General features: G+C 41.7%; 1 protein-coding gene across 4 annotated transcripts in view; it reads left to right on the top strand.

Annotated features, from left to right (window-relative positions):
* Window positions 1-21440, top strand: part of ZC2HC1A (zinc finger C2HC-type containing 1A) — a 41774-nt gene that overhangs the window by 8576 nt on the left and 11758 nt on the right. For all 4 annotated transcript variants that reach the window (XM_070747956.1, XM_070747954.1, XM_070747957.1 and 1 more), the window contains exons 2-5: window positions 9565-9641; window positions 11570-11686; window positions 13112-13253; window positions 14103-14251. In XM_070747956.1, coding sequence (XP_070604057.1) covers window positions 9565-9641; window positions 11570-11686; window positions 13112-13253; window positions 14103-14251 — 485 coding nt within the window. The remainder of the gene's footprint in view (window positions 1-9564; window positions 9642-11569; window positions 11687-13111; window positions 13254-14102; window positions 14252-21440) is intronic.

Below are 21440 nucleotides of genomic sequence, written 5' to 3' on the forward strand. Positions count from 1 at the left end.
ACGCCTAAATCCTTTTCTTTTGAAGTATTTGCTAACACAGAACTGCCAATACAATAGTCAGATTGAGGATTCCTTTTCCCCAAGTGCATTATTTTACATTTGGAAACATTAAACTGCAGTTTCCATTGTATGGAATAAGCAATAATACCCTGCACTTACATTTCTGTGAATGGCATCCAATTATTTCTCAGAAAAACAATATTACATCTAATAAATATTTTAATTAGTAAAAGGGAAACAATTTCACAGAATTTTTTGTTGTTGGAGGCAGCTTCTCTGCCTCCAACAACAAAATCCGGAGTATTTCTGCTGATATAAATTCTACTAGATCAAGTATCATTTAGCCAGAGAGAAACTCAACAAACATATTGAGATACCTTCCATGTTATTTTAAAACCACACCATATAATTAACCAAAATTGTAGTACAATAAAATTTGTGCTTTACATATTACTGAGTTAAAACAACCACTAAAAATAACAAAAATAAATGAAGGTAAATTGCTATAATTTCCCTAAACCAAGTTGAAGTCCACAAGTCTTAAAGTTGTCAAGCTTGGACACCCCTGATCTAATACGTTGGGCCAAGGCCTGAGAGGACAGCCAGGATTTTATGGCCTCATAAAAGACCAACAGAGTCCAGACAATCTGAACATGGGTAGAACAAAGGCTGGAGCAAAAAAACTATCATTGAAGGAACCGGGAGCAGATTAAAATTAATCAGAAATAGACCCACAAATAACATGTTCCTGCTCTATGCAGAAATTTATAGGTGGTAACCAACACCCGGAAGCCTGCTGGGAATCAGAACAGCTGACAAATTAGTGGTGTCACATGGTGTCCAGTTACTTTATATCTACTACATAGCATTCAAGAAAAATCCTATGTGTATTCAAATAATTCAAATAGGAGTTCAAATGAGCAACCAAGGCATGATTGTGAGCAAGACCTTTCTGGTTTGTACAGGTAGGCAGAGATAATGATGAAAGAATGTAAGATTTAGAAGAGCAGTAAGCAAAAAAAAATCATCTAAAGTATAAGAGTAGATAAAGGGAGACTGCCAGACTGTTGGGAGCAATATCAACCCTTCAAAGTGTACCGGAGCAGGAAAACAGACACATATTGGGTATTCTGCCAGAAATTTTCTTTTTTCTCTTATACCAGTCAGAATCAAGGCAGGTTATTTAAAGCTTCTTTCTTATGCTTACTCTCCTAGGATTACATTTCCTTTACAGATCTTTTATCCATTAGCAGCTCTTACAGTTCTCCTCCAACTATACTCTGTCTTTTTCTACACCAAGGGGGCTTGTAGGGGGCTTAGATATGGCCTGCAGGGTTGCCCTGGAAGCAGCTAATGACTAGCCTGTGGTGCCTCTGCCAGTGAAAATGGAGCTCAGGAATGCTGCAGGTGGCCCTTGCAAACTCTATTTTTGCTGGCAGAAGGTTGCAGGAAGCTGTCGCATCGGAAAACACAGCTCAGGAGCCTGTTTCACTGGTGGAGTATTCGGGCCAGTACAGGCACCCTCGACACAAGTGATGTCGAGCTAGCTATGCCTACCCTGGCCACACACCCTGGGCACCCCCGAGTCAAACACAACCCTGATACGGCCCACAGTGAAATCGAGTTTGAGACCCTCTGCTCTACACAATCCAAGAATGGATGCAGTTAGTACACAAGATTTCTGAAAATGCTTTCTGGCTACAGCCATTATCTGTTCTTCAAGCAGGAGCCAAGAATCCAAGAAGATCCCCAAATTGTGCACTTTACAAATTGTGAGTTTCTATTCCATCCCATACTAAAGATGGAAATTCTCCAGATCTGAAAGTTCCCAAACCCACAGCCATTGAATGTTGCCAAGGTTAGTATGAAGCCCGTTCTAATCCTATCAAATCTCCATAGTTTTCAACTACTAAGAAAATAATTTGACAGCTTTATTTGATCAGCCTGGGATAGAGATATACAGTAGCTGAGTATCATCACCATACTGATGGTACTAAGCCCCATGCTGACATCAGATTCATGTAGATATTAAACAGGAGCAAAGTATAAAACCTTGAGCCCACTCTACTAACGCCAACTAGGGCCAGCCCTGTAGAATCACAATATCATCCTCCAAACTTCCATCCTCCAAAACTATTCTGGGGGGAAAGGTAATGAAAATGGGTGAGAGATCAAGTAGGACGAGGGTGATGCTGCTGCTCCACTGACTCATCCAGAAATTATTCACAATATCAGAACTACATCTGTATCCGAAACCCATTTCATTTATTTGTTTGTTTGTTTGTTTGTTTGTTTGTTTGTTTGTTTGTTTGTTTGTGTTTTAATATAGATTTACTTTTATAACTATAAACCACCCAGAATTATCTTATGGTAAGATGGACGGATAAAGAAATCGACGTAACGTAGAAAATCCAGGGTTTTTAAGATGTATTATAAGTACTGTACTTAAGATACTCCTTTCACCCATTAATGACAGTAATAAAATTTTTAAGTCCATCTTTCCTGTAAATGGGACAACAGAAAAACCATGCCTGCTTTCCATCAACAGTTGGCTGTGTTGCACATCTCCGCTATAAATAATAATATGTGGAAAGTCCAACAGGATGTTAGAATTTTCATGGTGGAACAGAAGGAATTGATTCAAGATTTCTGCACCATCCAGACACCTTTCAGTTCTACTCAAGGGTGATGAGGTCCCCCGAACTTCACACAAACATAATTGGAGTAGAAGCGAATGAAAAGCTAGACTGTTACATAGACTATTATCTTTATAATGGTGGATTCATTTCATTATGAAATGTTCACTCACATTAAGTAAGCAGACTTCCAGTATTGATTGTGTATGGCTCTGGATTTATATCATTTTTCCATATACTAATGGCCGCTGATGCTTTTTGGCTTGCCAATGTCATTGTATATACAGGTGAAACTCGAAAAATTAGAATATCGTGCAAACATTAATTTCAGTAATGTAACTTAAAAGGTGAAACGTAGTATATGAGAGAGACTCGTTACGGGGTGGCGCAGCAGGTAGAGTGCAGTACTGCAGGCCACTGAAGCTGACTGCTAGATCTGCAGGTCAGCGGTTCAAATCTCATCACTGTTTCAAGGTTGACTCAGCCTTGCATCCTTCCGAGGTGGGTAAAATGAGGACCCGGATTGTGGGGGCAATATGCTGGCTCTGTTAAAAAGTGCTATTGCTAACATGTTGTAAGCCTCTCTGAGTCTAAAGAGAAGCTTCCATTCATGCTTCAGTTCCTGTTTAGCAATTTGAAAGCAAGCAAATGCAAGTAGATTAATAGGTACCACTTCGATGGGAAGGTAACAGCATTCCGTGTGCCTTTGGCATATAAGCCATGGTGGCCACATGACCATGGAAAATGTCTTCAGAGAACACTGGCTCCTTCAGCCAAGAAATGAAGATGAGCAACATGCCCTAGAGTTGGACATAACTGGACAGGGATACCTTTACCTTTACTAAGTGTGTTTTTCAGAGTATAAAAAGGGGTGAAAACTTGGTTGTGTCTTAATACACCGAATGTACACTGCCCAGCCTCTCAAACAGAGGTTTTGGAAGCTGAAAAAAATTCTCTGAAATTGAGGTTTTCGAGGCTGGGAAAGCAAGGGGCAAAGCTCACAACCAACAAATCTGTTACTAAATTCACCTCTGGGAACAGCTATTTGGGGGTTTTCCAGGAGGCTGATCCACTCACCAATCCGCTTTTTTCTTATTTTCCTCCCCCAAAACTAAGGTGCATCTTATAGTCTGAAAAATACAGTAATCAGTATAGCAAATAGTTTGGGTTATGGCAATATGCGTATTTTTGAGCTTAAGATGGTGAGGTAATGGGGTGAATACATTAAATTACATGCGCTGAACAAAAGCTTTAGAATTTGTTGAGCTGTTTGCTCCTTTTCTGAATCAGCATTCTTTGTGTCAAAATGTTTATGTCTGAGTTCACATTTTATCTGCCACTGAGAATGTACATATAGAGAGGCATATGGATGAATGTCTTTGAGAAAGTGGGAGAGGGCAGGATTTACTTACCTACCGAAACACCATTTTCCCTTTCAGTCAAATGTTTATTGTGTCTAATTGATTTCTGTTTATTATACTGCTTTATTTTCTTTGGAAAATATATTTAGATTAGTAGCTTTTTAGTTTGCTCCCACAAACTCCAGTTCAACTCATAAAACCAAATTATTACAATAATAGATGTCCCATTAAAAAGTTTAAATTTGCTCTAATCTATGGATATTTAATTCTAATTTGAGATTCATTTGCAACTTATCTACAATTCTTTAAAAATATGTTGGCTATACATTCTTTTTCCTGCTTCCATTTTTTTTCTGGAGATCAGGGAGGTATTCTTAGATCTTTTAAGCCAAGAATTATGTGGTCCCAGAACACAATTCCTATTATTTCTGCCATGAACTGGTCTTTAAAGTGCTGGCAAACATGTTACATTGTGAATTATGAATAAAAACATTTGCCTGCTTCCTTTTCTATATGTACATGCAGAAATCTATGGCTAAAAATATAATATCCCAAATGTTCCAGCTTCATTTTTAATAGTATTTTTAAAATGTATGTGGTTGCACATGTGTAATGTAATTGTGTCATTTATATTTATGCACATAAATCACTATGGAAAGATTGTACATTTAAGATCATTCGTGATTTCATTATTTGTATTACATCATTGAAAAACAAAGGAAATGTTTAGTTTCCTAATAGATTACTTGTTTTTGGCAAATCAAAACTGCGGTTGGTTGGAAATATGCCAAGAGTTGTAGTACAGAGATAGGAGATTGTTGAAAGCAAATACAGTACTACTGTTGTTCAGTCATATGGAAATTGTTGAATATTGTAAAGCACTATTTGTACCATTATGTCAAAAGAACATAATACATACCTCTAGATTGGTTGAAAATCATTAGAAGCAATTAGTTTCTTAAAAATAATAAATGATTTTTATTTGCATAAGTGATTAACATTGTAAAATATATATTTATAAATAATTATTTTCTTAACATTATTTTGAAAATCTAAGATAAGGGCATATACTCAAGATCACCTGAGTATGAGCAATAACTGTATAAGCTCTTTATTAAATATTTATTTTCTTTAGGAATGTGGTAGGCCCTGGCAGAACTGAGTAATATCCACCCAATTCTATATTCTTTTCAGGGAAATAGACACTGAAATTCTTCTGATAATCAACTGTGACTCACAGCTTCTTTGCATTGCCTGTGAAGCTTTGTTTTCTAGTCAAATAAGCTTAATAGAAACATTTCACTTGATAATGAAACATTCATTCTCCTGTGTGCTGCTATGGAGAGTCCAAGTATGGGTTATTTCCTCATCTGACTGACCAGGGATTGAGTTGCAAAATTCTTTGGCCACGCCTCTTCATCTGGCTGAGCTCCAGTTTTTTCAACTCGTACAGAAGGAATGCAGATTGAGTTGCTCCAGATAATTCAGTGGTATAGTTATTATTATTATTATTTATTAAATTTGTATGCCGCTGCTCTCCGCAGACTCGGAGTGTTGTAATTAATTTTAATTTCGATTTAATTGGGTTTTATTGGAATTTTTAAAAAAAGAGTTTTAAATTCGCTGGAAGGTGTCTAGAGCTTTTGTTGGTAGGTGTAGCCTCCATGCCCAGCGCAGCGTTCGATTACAGGCTAGCCACCATTACCATGTGGTACCTGAAACACCAGCTTACAATTTGACTATATAACTGACTGGCTTCGAAGCCCGACATTGGCTGCCTCCTTTAGAGCCAGCTGGTGTTTGGCTCAATGCTGGAGGCCATTCTGTGGATGTTTTTCCCTCTAAAGCTCCAATCAGCTCGGAGCCCAGGTGTGGTGAGCACTTGGAGGAGCTTGGAACAACAGCTTTTTCTAAGCAAAGGCTTTTTCACAAGATGGAGAAATGTTCCAGCCCAAAAAGGCTAGAAAGAAGGCAGAGGACCCTTTTACAAAGTCCATCCCGCAAATACAAGTGCAAAAACAAAAAACAGTTCCCTCAACAAGTTATAAGAGTTTCAAGAAGAGGTCACAGAAAAAATCTGAAAAGCATCATTAAGTGAATGATGTGCACCCACCAAACGTTGGGGTTTCAGAGCCTTGTTTTGGGAACTTTACTGAACTCAATTTATTGAACTCAAATGTGATCTCACCAGTTCTCTATACAGCGGGATCACAATCTCCCTCTTCCTGCTTGTTATAACTCTAGCTATGCAGCCAAGCATTTTACTTGCTTTCCCTATCCCTGACTGCACTGTTTATCCATTTTGAGACTGTCAGAAATCACTAGCCCTAAATCCTTCTCTTCTGAAGTTTTTGCTAACACAGAACTGCCAATACAATACTCAGATTGAGGATTCTTTTTCTCCAAATGCATTATTTTACATTTGGAAACATTAAAGTCTTCCACATCAAAATGCCCAGTCAGGTCATGTGCTCCTAGGAATGATGGGCATTGCCCGCTATAGAGAAAGGTTCATTATTTCAGGAGCCAGTACAATTTGTCCTGATAACATACGTTAGCTTATTTGGTTGAGTCAATCTCAACAACAAGGACGTTCATGGTGGTTGGTCATGATGTTCTGCCCCAGCTATGGACCACAAAGAACGCAGCGCACACAAAGTCTCTACAAATCTTAGTTTACTAATTAAGGACTACTGATGAGCTTTCTTAGTAGTCATCAAACACTGTTTAAAGCAGTCTTTTCTGAACACCGGCTGTTAATTCATCTTCATTAACAGCCAGCCCGAGTCTACAAAATAATAACTCAATTCTGAGTAAACAGACTTGTAGATAACAGCGAATTCATGGTGGTTGGCAAAACAAGAGCTGATCAGACGTTTCTGGAATCAAGACAATAGGAATATGAATGATGTTATTTCCTGCAAATTTCTTCCTTTGTGATCATCCCTAGGCTAGAGGAGTGGCAAATTAGCACCAAGCCTTACTCCCGAGGAGACCTCCTGAGGAACCTTTCCTACCTTTTGGCAGCTCTGTATGCCCTTGCATTGAGAATAGGCTCCTCTTCTTCCTCATCACTGATGGGATATTCTGGAAGTTCTGAAGGCCCTGGCTGAATCTCCACCTCTGGCACTGAGCCTTCTCCAGTTTCCTCACTGTCCAACTCTGGTGCCAGAGGCACAGGCTTCTAGCGCATTGACACATCAGCTTCTGCATTGTCAGAATCAGCCACCAGCAGCACAGGCTGCTGAAGGACCACAAAAGATGGAACCTCCTCAACGACATCAAATGGCTGAAGCTGAAAGTGGGCCCTCTGTCACTCCATCACTTCCAATGGGATTTCTCAAACCAACACATACTTCTACTCATGGACAATGTCACAACAAAGGTGCATGTGAACAGGCTCCAGAGTGTTGATGCATGAGGCTCCGAACTTATGTGCCTGGGCAGAGTCTCACCTTAGCTCCTTACGAGCAGACCATATTTCAGGTGTGGCCAACATCCAAGTGGATTGGCTGAGCAGAACAACGCTCAACCAATCCGAATGGCAACTCCACCCAGTTCTTTTCAATCAGTTTGTGGACAGATTCGGATGTCTGTCTGTAGACTTATTCACCAGGCCTTAGAATGCACAACTTTCATGATTCTTTTCCATATTACACAATCTAGGGGCAGAAGGGAACCAATGCACTATGACTTCTTTGGCCAGAGGAACTGTTGTATGCCTTTCCTTCCATCCCTCTGATCCCATGGGTCATCCAGAAAATCATGGAGAAGGAAGCATTGGTGATCCTGGTGGCTTATTATTGGCCAATGAGACAATCAGGGGTCCAGGAGTGGTTGGAGTATCGGACGATCTACGTCTTCTTCAGATCTGTGTCTTGGCTGAAAAAACTGGAGCTCAGCCAGAGGAAGAGTCATGACCAAAGAATTTGCAACTCAGTCCCTGGCCTATCAGATGAGGAAGTAACCCATACTTGACTCTCCAGAGTGCACATAGAACAAACATTCAGATAGGACAACATACATTTTAAATCTCCTTCAGGAAAATTTGGATATTAATATTATTAATATATTGCTAGGAAAGTATGGTTTTTGTTTCCTTTTTTCTTTTGATGAATTTTCCAGATAATCTAAATGTAAAATCCAAAATTTATATGTGAATGGCAAGTACCATGAGTTACATTCTCATTTTTTTTCAGTCTGTATACATAAATATATTATACATTTATTATATTGTTTGCAGTATGACCAGTCCTTTGTGCTTATAGAATTATTCATTTTCTTGCCCAGTTTAATTACCAAAACATTCTGAATGCTATGGTATGCTTTGTTTTAATTTTTTTAAAAATGGAATACTATGCACTCTACCCTATTTTAAATTAAATAAGCAAATTTTTTGAAAAAGAAAACACATGGGGTTTTTTAATGTTTAATGGGAAGCATTGCAGAATACAAATAAGAGTCCAGATTCTTATACAGTGACACCTCGTCTTACAAACGCCTCGTCATACAAACTTTTCGAGATACAAACCCGGGGTTTAAGATTTTTTTGCCTCTTCTTACAAACTATTTTCACCTTGCAAACCCACCGCCGCCACTGGGATGCCCCGCCTCCAGACTTCAGTTGCCAGCGAAGCACCTGTTTTTGCACTGCTGGGATTCCCCTGAGACTCCCCTCCATGGGAAACCCCACCTCCAGACTTCCGTGTTTTTGTGATGCTGCAGGGGAATCCCAGCAGGGGAATCCCAGCAGCGCAAAAACGGGCGCTTCGCTGGCAACGGAAGTCCGGAGGTGGGGTTTCCCAGCAAAGGGAACCTCAGTGAAATCGCAGCATCGCAAAAACACAGAGGTCCGGAGGTGGGTTTTCGAGGACTTCGGTGTTTTTGCAATTCTGCGATTTCACTGATGCTCCCTTTGCTGGGAAACCCCACCTCCGGACTTCCGTTGCCAGCGAAGCACTCGTTTTTGTGATGCTGGGATTCCCCTGCAGCATCGCAAAAACACAGAAGTCCAGAGGTGAGGTTTCCCATGGAGGGGAGCCTCAGGGGAATCCCAGCAGTGCAAAAATGGGCGCTTCGGCTGGCAAAAGGGGTGAATTTTGGGCTTGCATGCATTAATCGCTTTTCCATTGATTCCTATGGGAAACATTGTTTCATCTTACAAACTTTTAACCTTAAGAACCTCGTCCCGGAACCAATTAAGTTTGTAAGACAAGGTATCACTGTATTTTTGAATTCTTTGATTTTACCATCCAAGTCCTTCAAATTAGTTCAGTTTTTTAAAACTATTATTGATCTATCAGGGAATCTTTCCAAGGACTATACATTTATCAGTATTGTAGACAAAGCTTGGGAAAAGGATATGTTATGCTTACAAGTAAGAAATGCAGAATATTTCCATCTTTAAAGAGCATTTTCTGAAATAAATCTACAAGTTCATAATTATAATTATAGTTTAAGATTCAGTATCAGCCCATTTTAAGTAGATCAACATATTGTTATTGGCTAAGAAATGTTAAATAGGATTCCTGTTGCCCCAACAATTGTTTTAATCTTTTTTTTTTCAGATTATACAAATGCACAACAGGTTGAAGAATTGTTACCTTGTCGGATTTGTGGAAGGACTTTTTCCCAATCTGCATTAGTAAGTATGAGTACCTGAATATAATGTCAGATGAATTTATTTAAATCAAGATGAGAAATGCTAGAAGCTCCGGAGGCGCAGTGGTTAAAATGCAATATTGCAGGCTAACTCTGCCCACAGCCTGGAATTAGAGCCTAACTGATCTGAAGGTTGACTTCGCTTTATATTCTTCCAAGATCAATAAAATGAGGAGCCAAATTGTTGGGAGAAATAAACGGACATTTGTAAACCACTCAGTGATGCTGCAAAGCATTATGGGGCAGTATATACAGGGTGCATTCCAAAAGTAATGCAATTCTTTAAAAGTAATTTATTGAACAGATTTGCACAAACACTTAAAATACTTCAAAGAACTGTCCTTGGGCCACTACACATTTTTTCCAGCGACTCTGCCATGACCGGTATGCGCCCTGGAAGGCATCTTCAGGGACCTCTCACAAGGTCTTCATCACAGCTGATTGGATCTCCTCTATGGACGAAAAACGGGATCCTTTCAGGGCTGGGAACAAAAAGAAGTCTACTAGGGCGACGTCAGGACTATAGGGGGGTGGGGCAGCATTGGCATCTGGTGTTTGGCCAGGAACTCACGGACTTGTAGTGCGTTGTGGCCAGGACCATCACACTATGCCTGCTGTCAAATACAGTGGTACCTCATGATACGAACTTAATTGGTTCCAGGAAGAGGTTCGTAAGGTGAAAAGTTCATAAGATGAAACAATGTTTCCCATAGGAATCAATGTAAAAGCAAATAATGCGTGCAAATCCTTCAGGAAAATCCCAAACTTTAGAAGGGAGGCGAACAGAGGGCAGGGAGGAGCAGCTAAAGGGGGCGGGTGGAAGAAGCAAGGCTAGGCTAAAGAGTGAGTGGGAAGGACGAAAGGCAAGGGGGGCGCCCCTCCCTTTTCTTTCTTAAAAAGACACCCTTTCAGTGCTTGCAAACAGGCTGTTCTCCTAGTTATTTAAATGGAGTCTTTTCCCCCTCCAAGCCGCCCCTCCCTTTTCTTTCTTAAAAAGACACTCTTTCAGTGCTTGCAAACACGCTGTTCTCCTAGTTATTTAAATGGAGTCTTTTACCCCTCTAAGCCACCCCTCCCTTTTCTTTCTTAAAAAGACACTCTTTCAGTGCTTGCAAACACGCTGTTCTCCTAGTTATTTAAATGGAGTCTTTTACCCCTCTAAGCCGCCCCTCCCTTTTCTTTCTTAAAAAGACACCCTTTCAGTGCTTGCAAACACGCTGTTCTCCTAGTTATTTAAATGGAGTCTTTTACCCCTCTAAGCCACCCCTCCCTTTTCTTTCTTAAAAAGACACTCTTTCAGTGCTTGCAAACACGCTGTTCTCCTAGTTATTTAAATGGAGTCTTTTACCCCTCTAAGCCGCCCCTCCCTTTTCTTTCTTAAAAAAAGGGGGGGAAATAAACCCCTTCATCCCAGCAGCAGCGGCTTGGGTTTGTAAGGTGAAAATAGTTCGGAAGAAGAGGCAAAAAAATCTTAAAACACCGGGTTCGTATCTTGAAAAGTTCGTTAGAAGAGGCGTTCGTAAGATGAGGTACCACTGTAATTGCGGTTTGGGTGGTTCAAAACAGGCTCGCATTTATGACAGTTGCAGCGTCCTACAATATGATTGTGGCTTAGGACCTTTCAAGCTTGCTTCTGACAAGAAAACTTAATGCAATGTAGTACTTAACAGCTACAGTAGTTTGCTTAACAGTCATGATTAAAATAGTAGTAGAATCAGGTCTGATCATATGATTCATTTAATGACCACATTGCTTATCAACCAAAATTCTGGTCCAATTATAGTTGTATGTTGAGGACTTCCTGTAAGCTTTATATCTTGGGTTCTTTGCGTCTCTTACTTGACATAGACCAATAATGATTTTTTTTTATCCAAATATAAATATTCCATTTTTTAAACTTTAATTTCACAGAAAAAGCATTCCCCCATTTGCCAAAAAACTGCTGCTAAAAAAAGAAAAGCATTTGACTCTAGTAGACAGAGAGCAGAGGGAACTGATATTTCCACAGTAAAGCCTATAAAACCACGGGTAAGTTCATAAATGCTGAAATACAGTTATTATTTTAAAAGTATGTAATATTGGTTGCAAATATGTAATGAGCTTTTAGGAACTTACTCAAAGTAGTATACTGATTTATTTTTTTCTTTGATTAAGGAACTTAATCATATAATTATCTTTATCATCAACTCAAAATACTGATTTCAAAAGATTGTATATTACTAGGAATACTAGGGCTGTAGGTTAGTTTTGGAAAAAGGTAGATGCAAATAATTTATACAGCAGTACTTGCAAGAAAATTGAAAACACATGATGTTTTCATTAAGGAAAAGTTAAGTTTGACTAGAAGTAGATTCTGTTATTTTATTATACTATAGAAGCTATTATATGACCTCGAAATCCTGAAAAATTGCAGCCGATATTGAAAACTAGAGCAGGGTAATATGCCACTAGGAACAATGCAAGAGTTTAGCATTTGATTGTCTATGATAAGTTTTTTTTAAAAGAAAACTGAAAAAACAGACAACATTATTGTGTTCTATTGAATATTGCTTCATCTCAGAAGCTTAGCCTTCTCCCTAAGAGAAAGATACAAAATACATAATTGTATATTCTGTACTAGGTATATTTTGTTGGTATTGGGTAGACGCAATGCTTTAAATTAATAGTTACGTATTCCTATGTCAGCAGTTAATATAACAGTAATTACTTTTAAGTTGACTGTAGTACCTAATTCAAATATATTGAAATATTGAAAACAAGAAAATAGCTCTCCTTAATGACAATAGGGAAAATGCAACAAGCATTCAGAATAGGAAGTGATTATAAACAGACATTGTTCTTGGAGTTCAGTTTGCATGGAACATTAAATTTACTTTTTGTTTGCCTATTTTTCATAAGTGCTATGACAGCGCTTATCTCAAAGACTATCATATTTTTCTGAGTATCAGATGCACCTTAGTTTGGGGAAGAAAAATGGGAGGAGAGGGAATCTACCTATCAGGCATTCATTTGGCTAGTGTCCTTAGTCTGTTCAGCTTCCGTACATTATTTTATCCCCTGATTAGGGCTGAAAAAGTAGGAATGAAAACAAGCCTGTAAAGACTTAGGCCTGGAAAAAACTACTTGGGAGGGAGTAGGAATTTAAAAAATGCTGCAAACCGGGAAGATCGTTAGCACCTCATTAGAACTGGGGGGGGGGGGAAGCTTTGAAAAAGCTACATTTGGAGTATAAGACGCACTCAAATTTTCAGCCTCTTTTAGGTAGGAAAAAGGTATGTCTTATACTCTGAAAAATACAGTAAGTGTAGTTTGACAGATAGCCTGGTTAAAAAATAATACAATATTTTGTATTCAACTGGTGGTGTTTGGGTTATTGCCTACTGTACTGAGTACAAGAGAAATCATACATTTTACATTGCAAACCTAGGTCTGCTATCTGTGTTGTCTCCTTAGCCAGAACCTCCAAAGAAACCATCAAGCTGGAGACGAAAGCACGAGGACCTGATAGCAGCTATAAGAGCAGCCAAAGGAGTAGATCAGGTTCTTAAAGAAGGTGGAAAATTGCCGCCGCCACCACCTCCTTCTTATGATCCTGGTATATAATTTGTATATATTTTAGCATATGTTCATGCAGTATTATTTTTGAATATTTACAAAACTCTATTAATCAATCATACATGGTCACCATGCTTGTTTAGGGCAGATATATTTTTATATCCGGATATCTTTATATCCAAAATCCTCTATATCCTTTTTTTTAAATTCAGAGATTAAGGAGCAATGGATGCTTTGAAAAAAAATTAGATTGTCCCCATCATGTCTGTTTTGTATATTTGTCTTCTCTATATGCAAAGTTTTAATTATATACTGTATATCTTTTATGAATGACACAGACCCAGATCTGATACCATGATTCTTTTTTAAAATCTTCACAATATTAGCACGTATGAAATAGAGGTGAAGGGCTGTTTATTACTGCTGAACTCTAAAGCAGTTCAGTGGGTGGGATGTAGTTGGAATATGTTCCTTTAAAGAGTTCTATTGATTAGATGGAAAAGAACTGATTGGTTCCCTGATTATTCTCAAAATTTTGAAAGAGATCTGGAAATTGTGAAGGTAGACAGAAATAAAGTGAAGATTGTTTTTAGCTGAGGGGTTAAGAGAAAATAATGGAGTGTTCCAGTAACTTGATAATTTACATACATTCTACAGATTGATATACTATATTTCCCCCTCCCCTCCAGAATTTATATAGTCCAATGAAATATTCAAAGCACACACACACACACATTTTTGGTGGAAATAGCAGCTGTTATTAATGTTATTACATCAGGATTTTAATTCTAAGGCTGTCTTGAAAGCAAAATTGTGTTGGTCAATTGAGTGAATTAATGAAGAGCCATTTGTGTTATATTTGTATTGCATAATTTTTTGTTGAATATAGATTATATTCAGTGCCCATACTGCCAGAGGCGATTTAATGAAAGTGCAGCCGATCGACATATCAATTTCTGCAAAGAACAGGCAGCACGTATTTCTAGTAAAGGGAAAGTGGTTAGTGAAATTAAAGTGAAGCCTCCTGCTCGAACACAGGTAAATAAATTTACTATCCATCATTTCATTCTTTTCACCATTTTACTGTTTTAAACACAAACATGTCTTAAAGTTAAGTCACAACTTGGAAGTTCTTAAAACTTGCCTCCAGAAGTTGTTAATGCTCCAACACTGGAAGTTTTTAAGAGTTTGAAGAATCATTTGTTTGAAATGTTATAGGGTTTCCTAACTGAAAGGGGGTTAGACTAGAAGACCTTCAAGGTCCCTTTCAGCTTCTGCTATTCCATCCCATTCCATTGTTCCTTTTGGATATTTAAGAAACTAATAAAACAATCTGACAAAATCTGGGAAGAAGCTAAGAAACCAGGAGTAATTAATTAATACAGAACCCATACACATTGCTTTTTATAAGCCTTTATGGAAAGTTGCACATTACAGATGGGCCATTATTTTAATTATTTTAGCTGTTTCATTGAAGAAATAAAAAGTCAAAACAAATCTCAAAGTCTAATCACTTTGTCTTAAATCATTTTCCAAAAGTACCCTTTTTGCTTTGAAGTCTTTTCAATGTTTGCTTTATTATGTAGAATACGTATTTAGTCACATAAATAATTTATGTAAAAGTAAGCTTATATTCATTCATTTATAAATATAGCCATTTGTTGTTATCCAATATCTTGGCTGTCACAGCATCCTTATGGCAATAGACTCCATAATTTAATCATGACAAATTTTCAATTGCATTAGTATCTATACTTATGATAAGTTTAGAGTTATTTCCATTCTTCAGAAGGGGAAATAAGAAACAAAGGTTAGCCAAGCCAAACCATACATTCCATGTGTAATCCAATACTAATTTTACTTTACACTTCTATTACATAGAATTAATTTCGATTCAGTGTTAAAGATCATTGTTCAGTGTTAGAGCTCATGCTTTACAGATTTGTCATGTTACTTAGGAGTTAGGGCGGAAAAGGTAGAAAGAAAGGAAAGGAGTCTTCTCTTTTTTGTGATCTTGGAGAACTATTGCTACAGTTCTCCAAGAACAACCATCAGAGCCTATGACTCTCTATATGTGTTGAATATACAGTGGTACCTCTTCTTAAGTAGAAAAGTTTGTAAGAAGAAGCAATTTTTTCCCATAGGAATCAATGTAAAAGCAAATAACGCGTGCGATTGGGGAAACCACAGGGAAGGTGGAGGCCCTGTTTCCTCCCAGGAGATTCCTAGAGAGGCCCCACAGAGACTTCTCCGTACTGAAGGAGCGGGTCCAGCAGTCACATGGGTTGCTCACGTCCAATCCGATGGAACTGAGCCTAGTATTAAAAAAGCTTGCCGGATCCGCCCCTTCCCCAGAATTCGCTCAGTTCGCATATCCTGCGGTTGTATGTGATAGCTCGTTCAACATTCTAACACCTTCCCTTCGATCTTTCCTTCAAAAAATAGTAAGATTTATTGTCTTTATTTATTACTTGCACCATTGCGCCAGCCGTTTAAGAAAAAAAGTAAAAAAGCGGCTCGGCTTTTTCCCTTAGGAGAAGTTGCGGTTTCGTTTTCCCCCGGCGGTTTTGCCGGTTACGATTCCTGCGGCCGCTAGTGGATTCTTCTAATCCCTTGGCCTGGAGGTCCTGGTGCAAGTATTTATCGATTACATTATTGATTATTTATCGTATAAATATATTTAAGGGCTAAAAAAAAATACCTCCTGCGGAGTGAGACGCCTTCCAGTCTCCTGGACTTAGTCGATCGCTTTTCCCTTAAGAATTTCTACGGAGCGATCTTTTCGGCGCGAAGGCCTTCGCGCCCTTTTTTAAATCTAGGCCTCTCGTGTTGGCCTCCTGCCAGCCGCGTAGGCCTCAGTCCACCGCGTGGATCCCGGAGCGGGCCTTGGGGGTCCCAGGCTAAATTCTCCACCGGCTAAGCCTCCAACCAGAGTGCCTTGGTTTTACTTAATTATAAAGTTTAGGGAGGCTGGCCCCGCTGGATTTGGGGGCACGAACTCTGGGTTTGCCCAGATTGTCCTCACTCTTCAGCAGCTTCGAGGCCTCGAAGCAGGATCCATTCCTCTTGGGAAGTCCCTGAAATTCTTCTCCTTATTATTTAATTATTGGCTCAGCCTTGTCTTCTGTTAATTGTCAGACTATGGCTTCTTTTCCCAAGAGAGGCACAACTAAAGGTCCCAGAGAGGCCAGGCCTACTGGCGATGAGATTACTAGCATCCCCCAGGCCTCTTCCTCCTCTTCTCCAGGGGCCCGCCCCCCGACCAAGGTCACCAGGGCCGAGAAGAGAAGGGACCTAGCCCTACAAAAAATTCATGACAAATCAGCAAAACGTTTGAAAGTGCAGGCCCAAGTAATCAGTAGCCAAGACCCCCCAGAGGCCTCTAGCCTGCCTCCTTCTGGGGTCCCTGTGTTATCTCTGGATGAGCCAAACCTAGACAGACCCCAACCTAACCTATGGGGCATAGGTCCAGAGGAACCAGATATTATTGAAGATTCCCCCCAGCCAGGATCTTCCCAGGCCTTTAGGGATTCTTCTGCCATTTCTGCTGATATTTCCAATTTACCTCCTGAGTTCCAGTCTATTTTTGCTGTGTTGTCCAAAGCCATTGATGCCAAACTCTCCACCATCAATGCGCTTCCTCTACCTCTTCCTCCTTCTCGTCCCTCCCGCCCCTTGGGTTCTTCCCCAGCGGTCAGAGCTCCTATTCAGGATGATTCAGATTCCTCCCAGGATGAATACGAGGAGATGGAGGATGATGAGGACCCTTTCCAGGGATTATCTGATGATGAGGAATCCCAAATAAAGGTTCCCCCTCCAATTACTATTTTCCCCTCTCAATTATTCAAATCTCTTCTCCTCAAAGCTAGAATTTCTACGGGATTAGCGGCCCAGGAGAAACAAGCCTCCACTTCCACTGATCCCCCGGAGGAGAATTTACCTTACTTCACAGAGGAACAGGAGGATAACGAGGTAATTCCTATGCCTAAATTGTTTAAAGATGCCTTACTCAAACAGTGGGAATTTCCAGCCTCTGGCCTTAATCCCTCCACCAAGGACAGAAAGTTGTACAAACTTTCCTCTTCCTATGAGGAACTTCTATCCTTTCCTAAACCGGATGAACCTGTCAAGATTCTTCACTCGGCAGCGGCTGTGCCAGGAGAGGCGGAGGAAGTCCTCCGCCCAGAGGACAAGCGCATTGAGCAAATGCTCAAAAGGGGATTCACCTCTGATTCCTGGGCCATTAAAAGTTCTGCAGCGGCTTCCTTTTTTTCCAGAGCCATGCTGCTGTGGCTTCGCCAACTGCAACAGCATATTCCTCCCGATGACTTGAGAGGTCAACAAGACTTCAACAAGGTCTTTGCAGCTGCCCAGTACGTGGCTGATGCCACCTTGCAATCTACTAGATTTTCTGCTAAGTCTATTGCAGCTTCTACAACGGCAAGAAGACTCCTATGGATTCGCCCTTGGCAAGCGGGAGTTCGCCAAAAGTGGCAGTTATCCCAGGGGCCCTTGAAGCGCGACCTGCTCTTCGGTGATCTTCTGGATCCACTCCTCACGGAAACCACGGACAAGAAGAAAGTTTTGGGTCCAACCACAAAAAAGGCTACCAAAACGCAGTCCTTTCGTCGCCCAGGGCGCCAGCAAGACCAAGCGGCGTCCTATCAGAGGTCTCCAGGTCAGTATTCCCCCCGCTTTCGTTCCCAAGGTAGGAACTCCAGGGGTAGAGGGTTTCGTTTCCAAAGGGGAGCTTCATCTAACAGGGCTTCAAAGAAACCTAGATGGTAACCCTTCCTCTATTCCCATAGGAGGTCGCCTAGCTCATTTCGCCTCTAATTGGCGTTTCACCTCCAAAGACCCTTGGGTCATTGACACTGTTCAAACAGGTCTTCTTTTAGAATTTACTTCTCCTCCCCCAAGACGTTTTATTTCCTGCCCTTCTCCCAGGTCATCCTCTGATTGTAACCGTATGGAGGAGGCCATTTCTCATCTATTGTCCATCAGAGCCATTCAACCGGTCCCTTCCGATCAGAGGGGCCTAGGTTTTTACTCCATTTTATTTATGGTTCCAAAGTCCTCCGGAGGTTGGAGAGCTATTTTGGATTTAAAGAAACTAAACCTATTCATAAAATATAGGAAGTTTAAGATGCACTCCTTGCCTTCTATTTTGGCCGCCATCCACTCGGGAGATTTCATGACTTCCTTGGACCTCACTGAGGCCTACCTTCACATTCCAATAGCCAAATGCCACAGAAAATTTTTACGTTTTTCCTTTCAACGTAGGCACTTCCAGTATAGGGCGATGCCTTTTGGCCTTTCCTCAGCCCCTCGGGTTTTTACAAAACTCTTGGGGTCCCTGGCGGCCTATATCCGGGCGTTTCCTATTCACATTTTATGTTATCTTGATGATATTTTGATTCATGGGAACTCCCTAGAGAAAGTGAAAACAGACCTTTCTGTTACCATGTCAGTCCTTCAGGACCATGGATTTTCCATCAATTTTGATAAAAGTCATCTCCAACCTTCCACATCCATTGCTCACCTGGGGTCCATTATTGATTCAGAATCCTCCCAGGTGTTTCTCTCTCCCGAGAGAAAACTCAGTATAGTGGAGTTAATTTCTAACATTTTATCTAATCCTTCAGTAGCCATAGTCACTCTATCTTCCCTTTTGGGGAAGATGGTGTCATGCATAGGCATCATTCCCTGGGCTCGCCTTCATGCTAGGGAACTCCAGTGGCTCCTGTTACCTTTTCAGAGATCGGGGCACAGCAACTCAAATCGACGCATTGTCATACCACTGAGTGTTCGCAGATCCTTCAAGTGGTGGAAGTCTCCGGCCATGGACAAAGGATCCCCGTTCAGGTGCCCGGATCAATTTGTCATCACCACAGATGCCAGTCTATCGGGATGGGGCGCCCACGCCCAGGGGATGATAGCCCAGGGCACGTGGTCCCCGCAGGAAGCTTCCAGGCCAATCAATTGGCTAGAGTTAAGAGCCGTTTCCCTGGCTCTGAAGCATTTCTCTCCTCGCATCCCCAACCGGCACGTTCTCATTCTCACCGACAACATTGCCACAAAAAGCCATATCTGCAGACAGGGGGGCACGAGATCCAAGGCTCTCATGAGGGAGGCCCTCAAGTTGGGCCTTTGGGCGGAAAAACATCTCCAGTCGCTCCTAGCCGATCACATCTCCGGGAGTCTCAACGTCCAGGCGGATTGGCTATCCCGAGCAACGATAGACCCAGGAGAGTGGAACCTCCATCAAGACCTGTTCCATCAAATCACCCTCAGATTCGGCCTACCAGTCCTGGATCTCTTCGCGACCAATGCGAACGCCCTACTCCCTCGCTTCTATGCCAGATTTCCATCCCCGGGAGCGGAAGCAATCAATGCCCTCCGGAGTCCATGGCCTCCAGGCCTACTCTACGCATTTCCTCCAATTCCAATCCTCCCGGACGTGATTCACAAGGTCCTCACCGAGAGGGCCCGAGTAATCTTAATCGCCCCTCATTGGCCCCGCCGGCCCTGGTTCGCGGATCTCCAACAGCTGTCCGTCCAGGACCCTTGGCGACTCCCCGTTTCGGGGGATATGCTGCGGCAGGGGGCCTCTTTCCATCCAGACCCGGAGTGGTTCCACCTCACCGCCTGGCTGTTATCAGGAGAGATTTAGAACTGCGTGGCCATGACCCCGATTCAGTGGAGGTCATCTTAAAGGCCAGAAGGGGCTCGACCAATCGAATCTATGACCACACGTGGTCCAAGTTTCACCAGTGGTGTCTACAGGAAGGTTTCTCCCCTCTGTGCATTCCCATACACAGAATTATTTCCTTCCTTATGCAAGGCTTCCATAAAGGGCTTTCCACCAGCACCCTCCGGCGTCATCTGGCAGCCATCTCATCTGTCCTGGGGGGCCCCCGCAGACAGCCTCTCCGATCCTTCCCTGAAGTTCAGGAATTCCTCAAGGGCATAGCCAACCTCAGACCTTCCAAGGTCCACAGGTATCCATCCTGGGATTTGCCACGGGTTCTCCATTCCCTCACGCAGGCTCCATACGAACCCCTAAAATCGGCATCCCTCAGATACCTATCCTTTAAGGTAGCCTTTCTGGTGGCTATTACCTCTGCCCGACGCATTTCGGAGCTGGCTGCCCTCTCAATCAGGCAGGACCTTTGTCAATTCCATCAGGACAAGGTAGTTTTGCGACTGGACCCCACCTTCTTACCCAAGGTCAGTTCCATGTTCCACAGATCTCAGGATATTGTCCTACCTTCCTTCTGCCTCCAACGAGACCATCCCTTGGCAATTAGATGGCACACCCTGGATCTCATCAGAGCGCTGAGAATATATATCCAACGCACAGGACCCTTTCGGAGGTCAGAAGCACTTTTTGTAGCCTATCATCCCAGAGTCATGGGGGCCAAAGTGTCTTCAACAGTACTGGGCCGTTGGATCAGAGGGACTATATCTAAGGCCTATGAGTCGGCCTCCCTCTCCGTTCCAAGGAACATCACAGCGCATTCCACCAGGAGCGCAGCCACCTCGGCCGCTTGGGCGACTCAAGCCCCGTTGGAGGAGGTCTGCAAAGCAGCTACTTGGGCCTCGCCAAATTCCTTCATCAGGCACTACAAGATTGATTCTTACGCTTCAGCGGACGCTGCCTTCGGCAGAAGGGTACTCCAATCCGTTATCTCACACGATAGCAATCTAATCCCACCCTAGGGACCATCTATTGGGTATGTCCCATGTGACTGCTGGACCCGCTCCTTCAGTACGGAGAATAGGCGTTGATTGCTTACCTGAACGCCTCTTCTCGTACGGTGAGCGGGTACAGCAGTCACTTCCCGCCCTTGTATGTGTCTTCTTTACCTTTCTATACCTTTCTTTCTCTAACAATGAGAGTTGAACACTACAGAGCTTCACAACTGAGCCTAGTCTATGGATTCGCGAATTCTGGGGAAGGGGCGGATCCGGCAAGCTTTTTTAATACTAGGCTCAGTTCCATCGGATTGGACGTGAGCAACCCATGTGACTGCTGTACCCGCTCACCGTACGAGAAGAGGCGTTCAGGTAAGCAATCAACGCCTATTCTCCACGGCTTTTCCAGCCCTGTTTTCTCCCAGGAGATTCCTATAGAGGCCCCACGGAGGCTTCTCCCTGCCTTTTCCAGTTACAGTTTCAGAGGCTCAGGTTTTTAAGTAGAAAATGTTTCTTGAGAAGAGGCAAA

The sequence above is a fragment of the Erythrolamprus reginae genome, chromosome 3, assembly GCF_031021105.1.
Source record: "Erythrolamprus reginae isolate rEryReg1 chromosome 3, rEryReg1.hap1, whole genome shotgun sequence".
Lineage (NCBI taxonomy): Eukaryota > Metazoa > Chordata > Lepidosauria > Squamata > Dipsadidae > Erythrolamprus > Erythrolamprus reginae.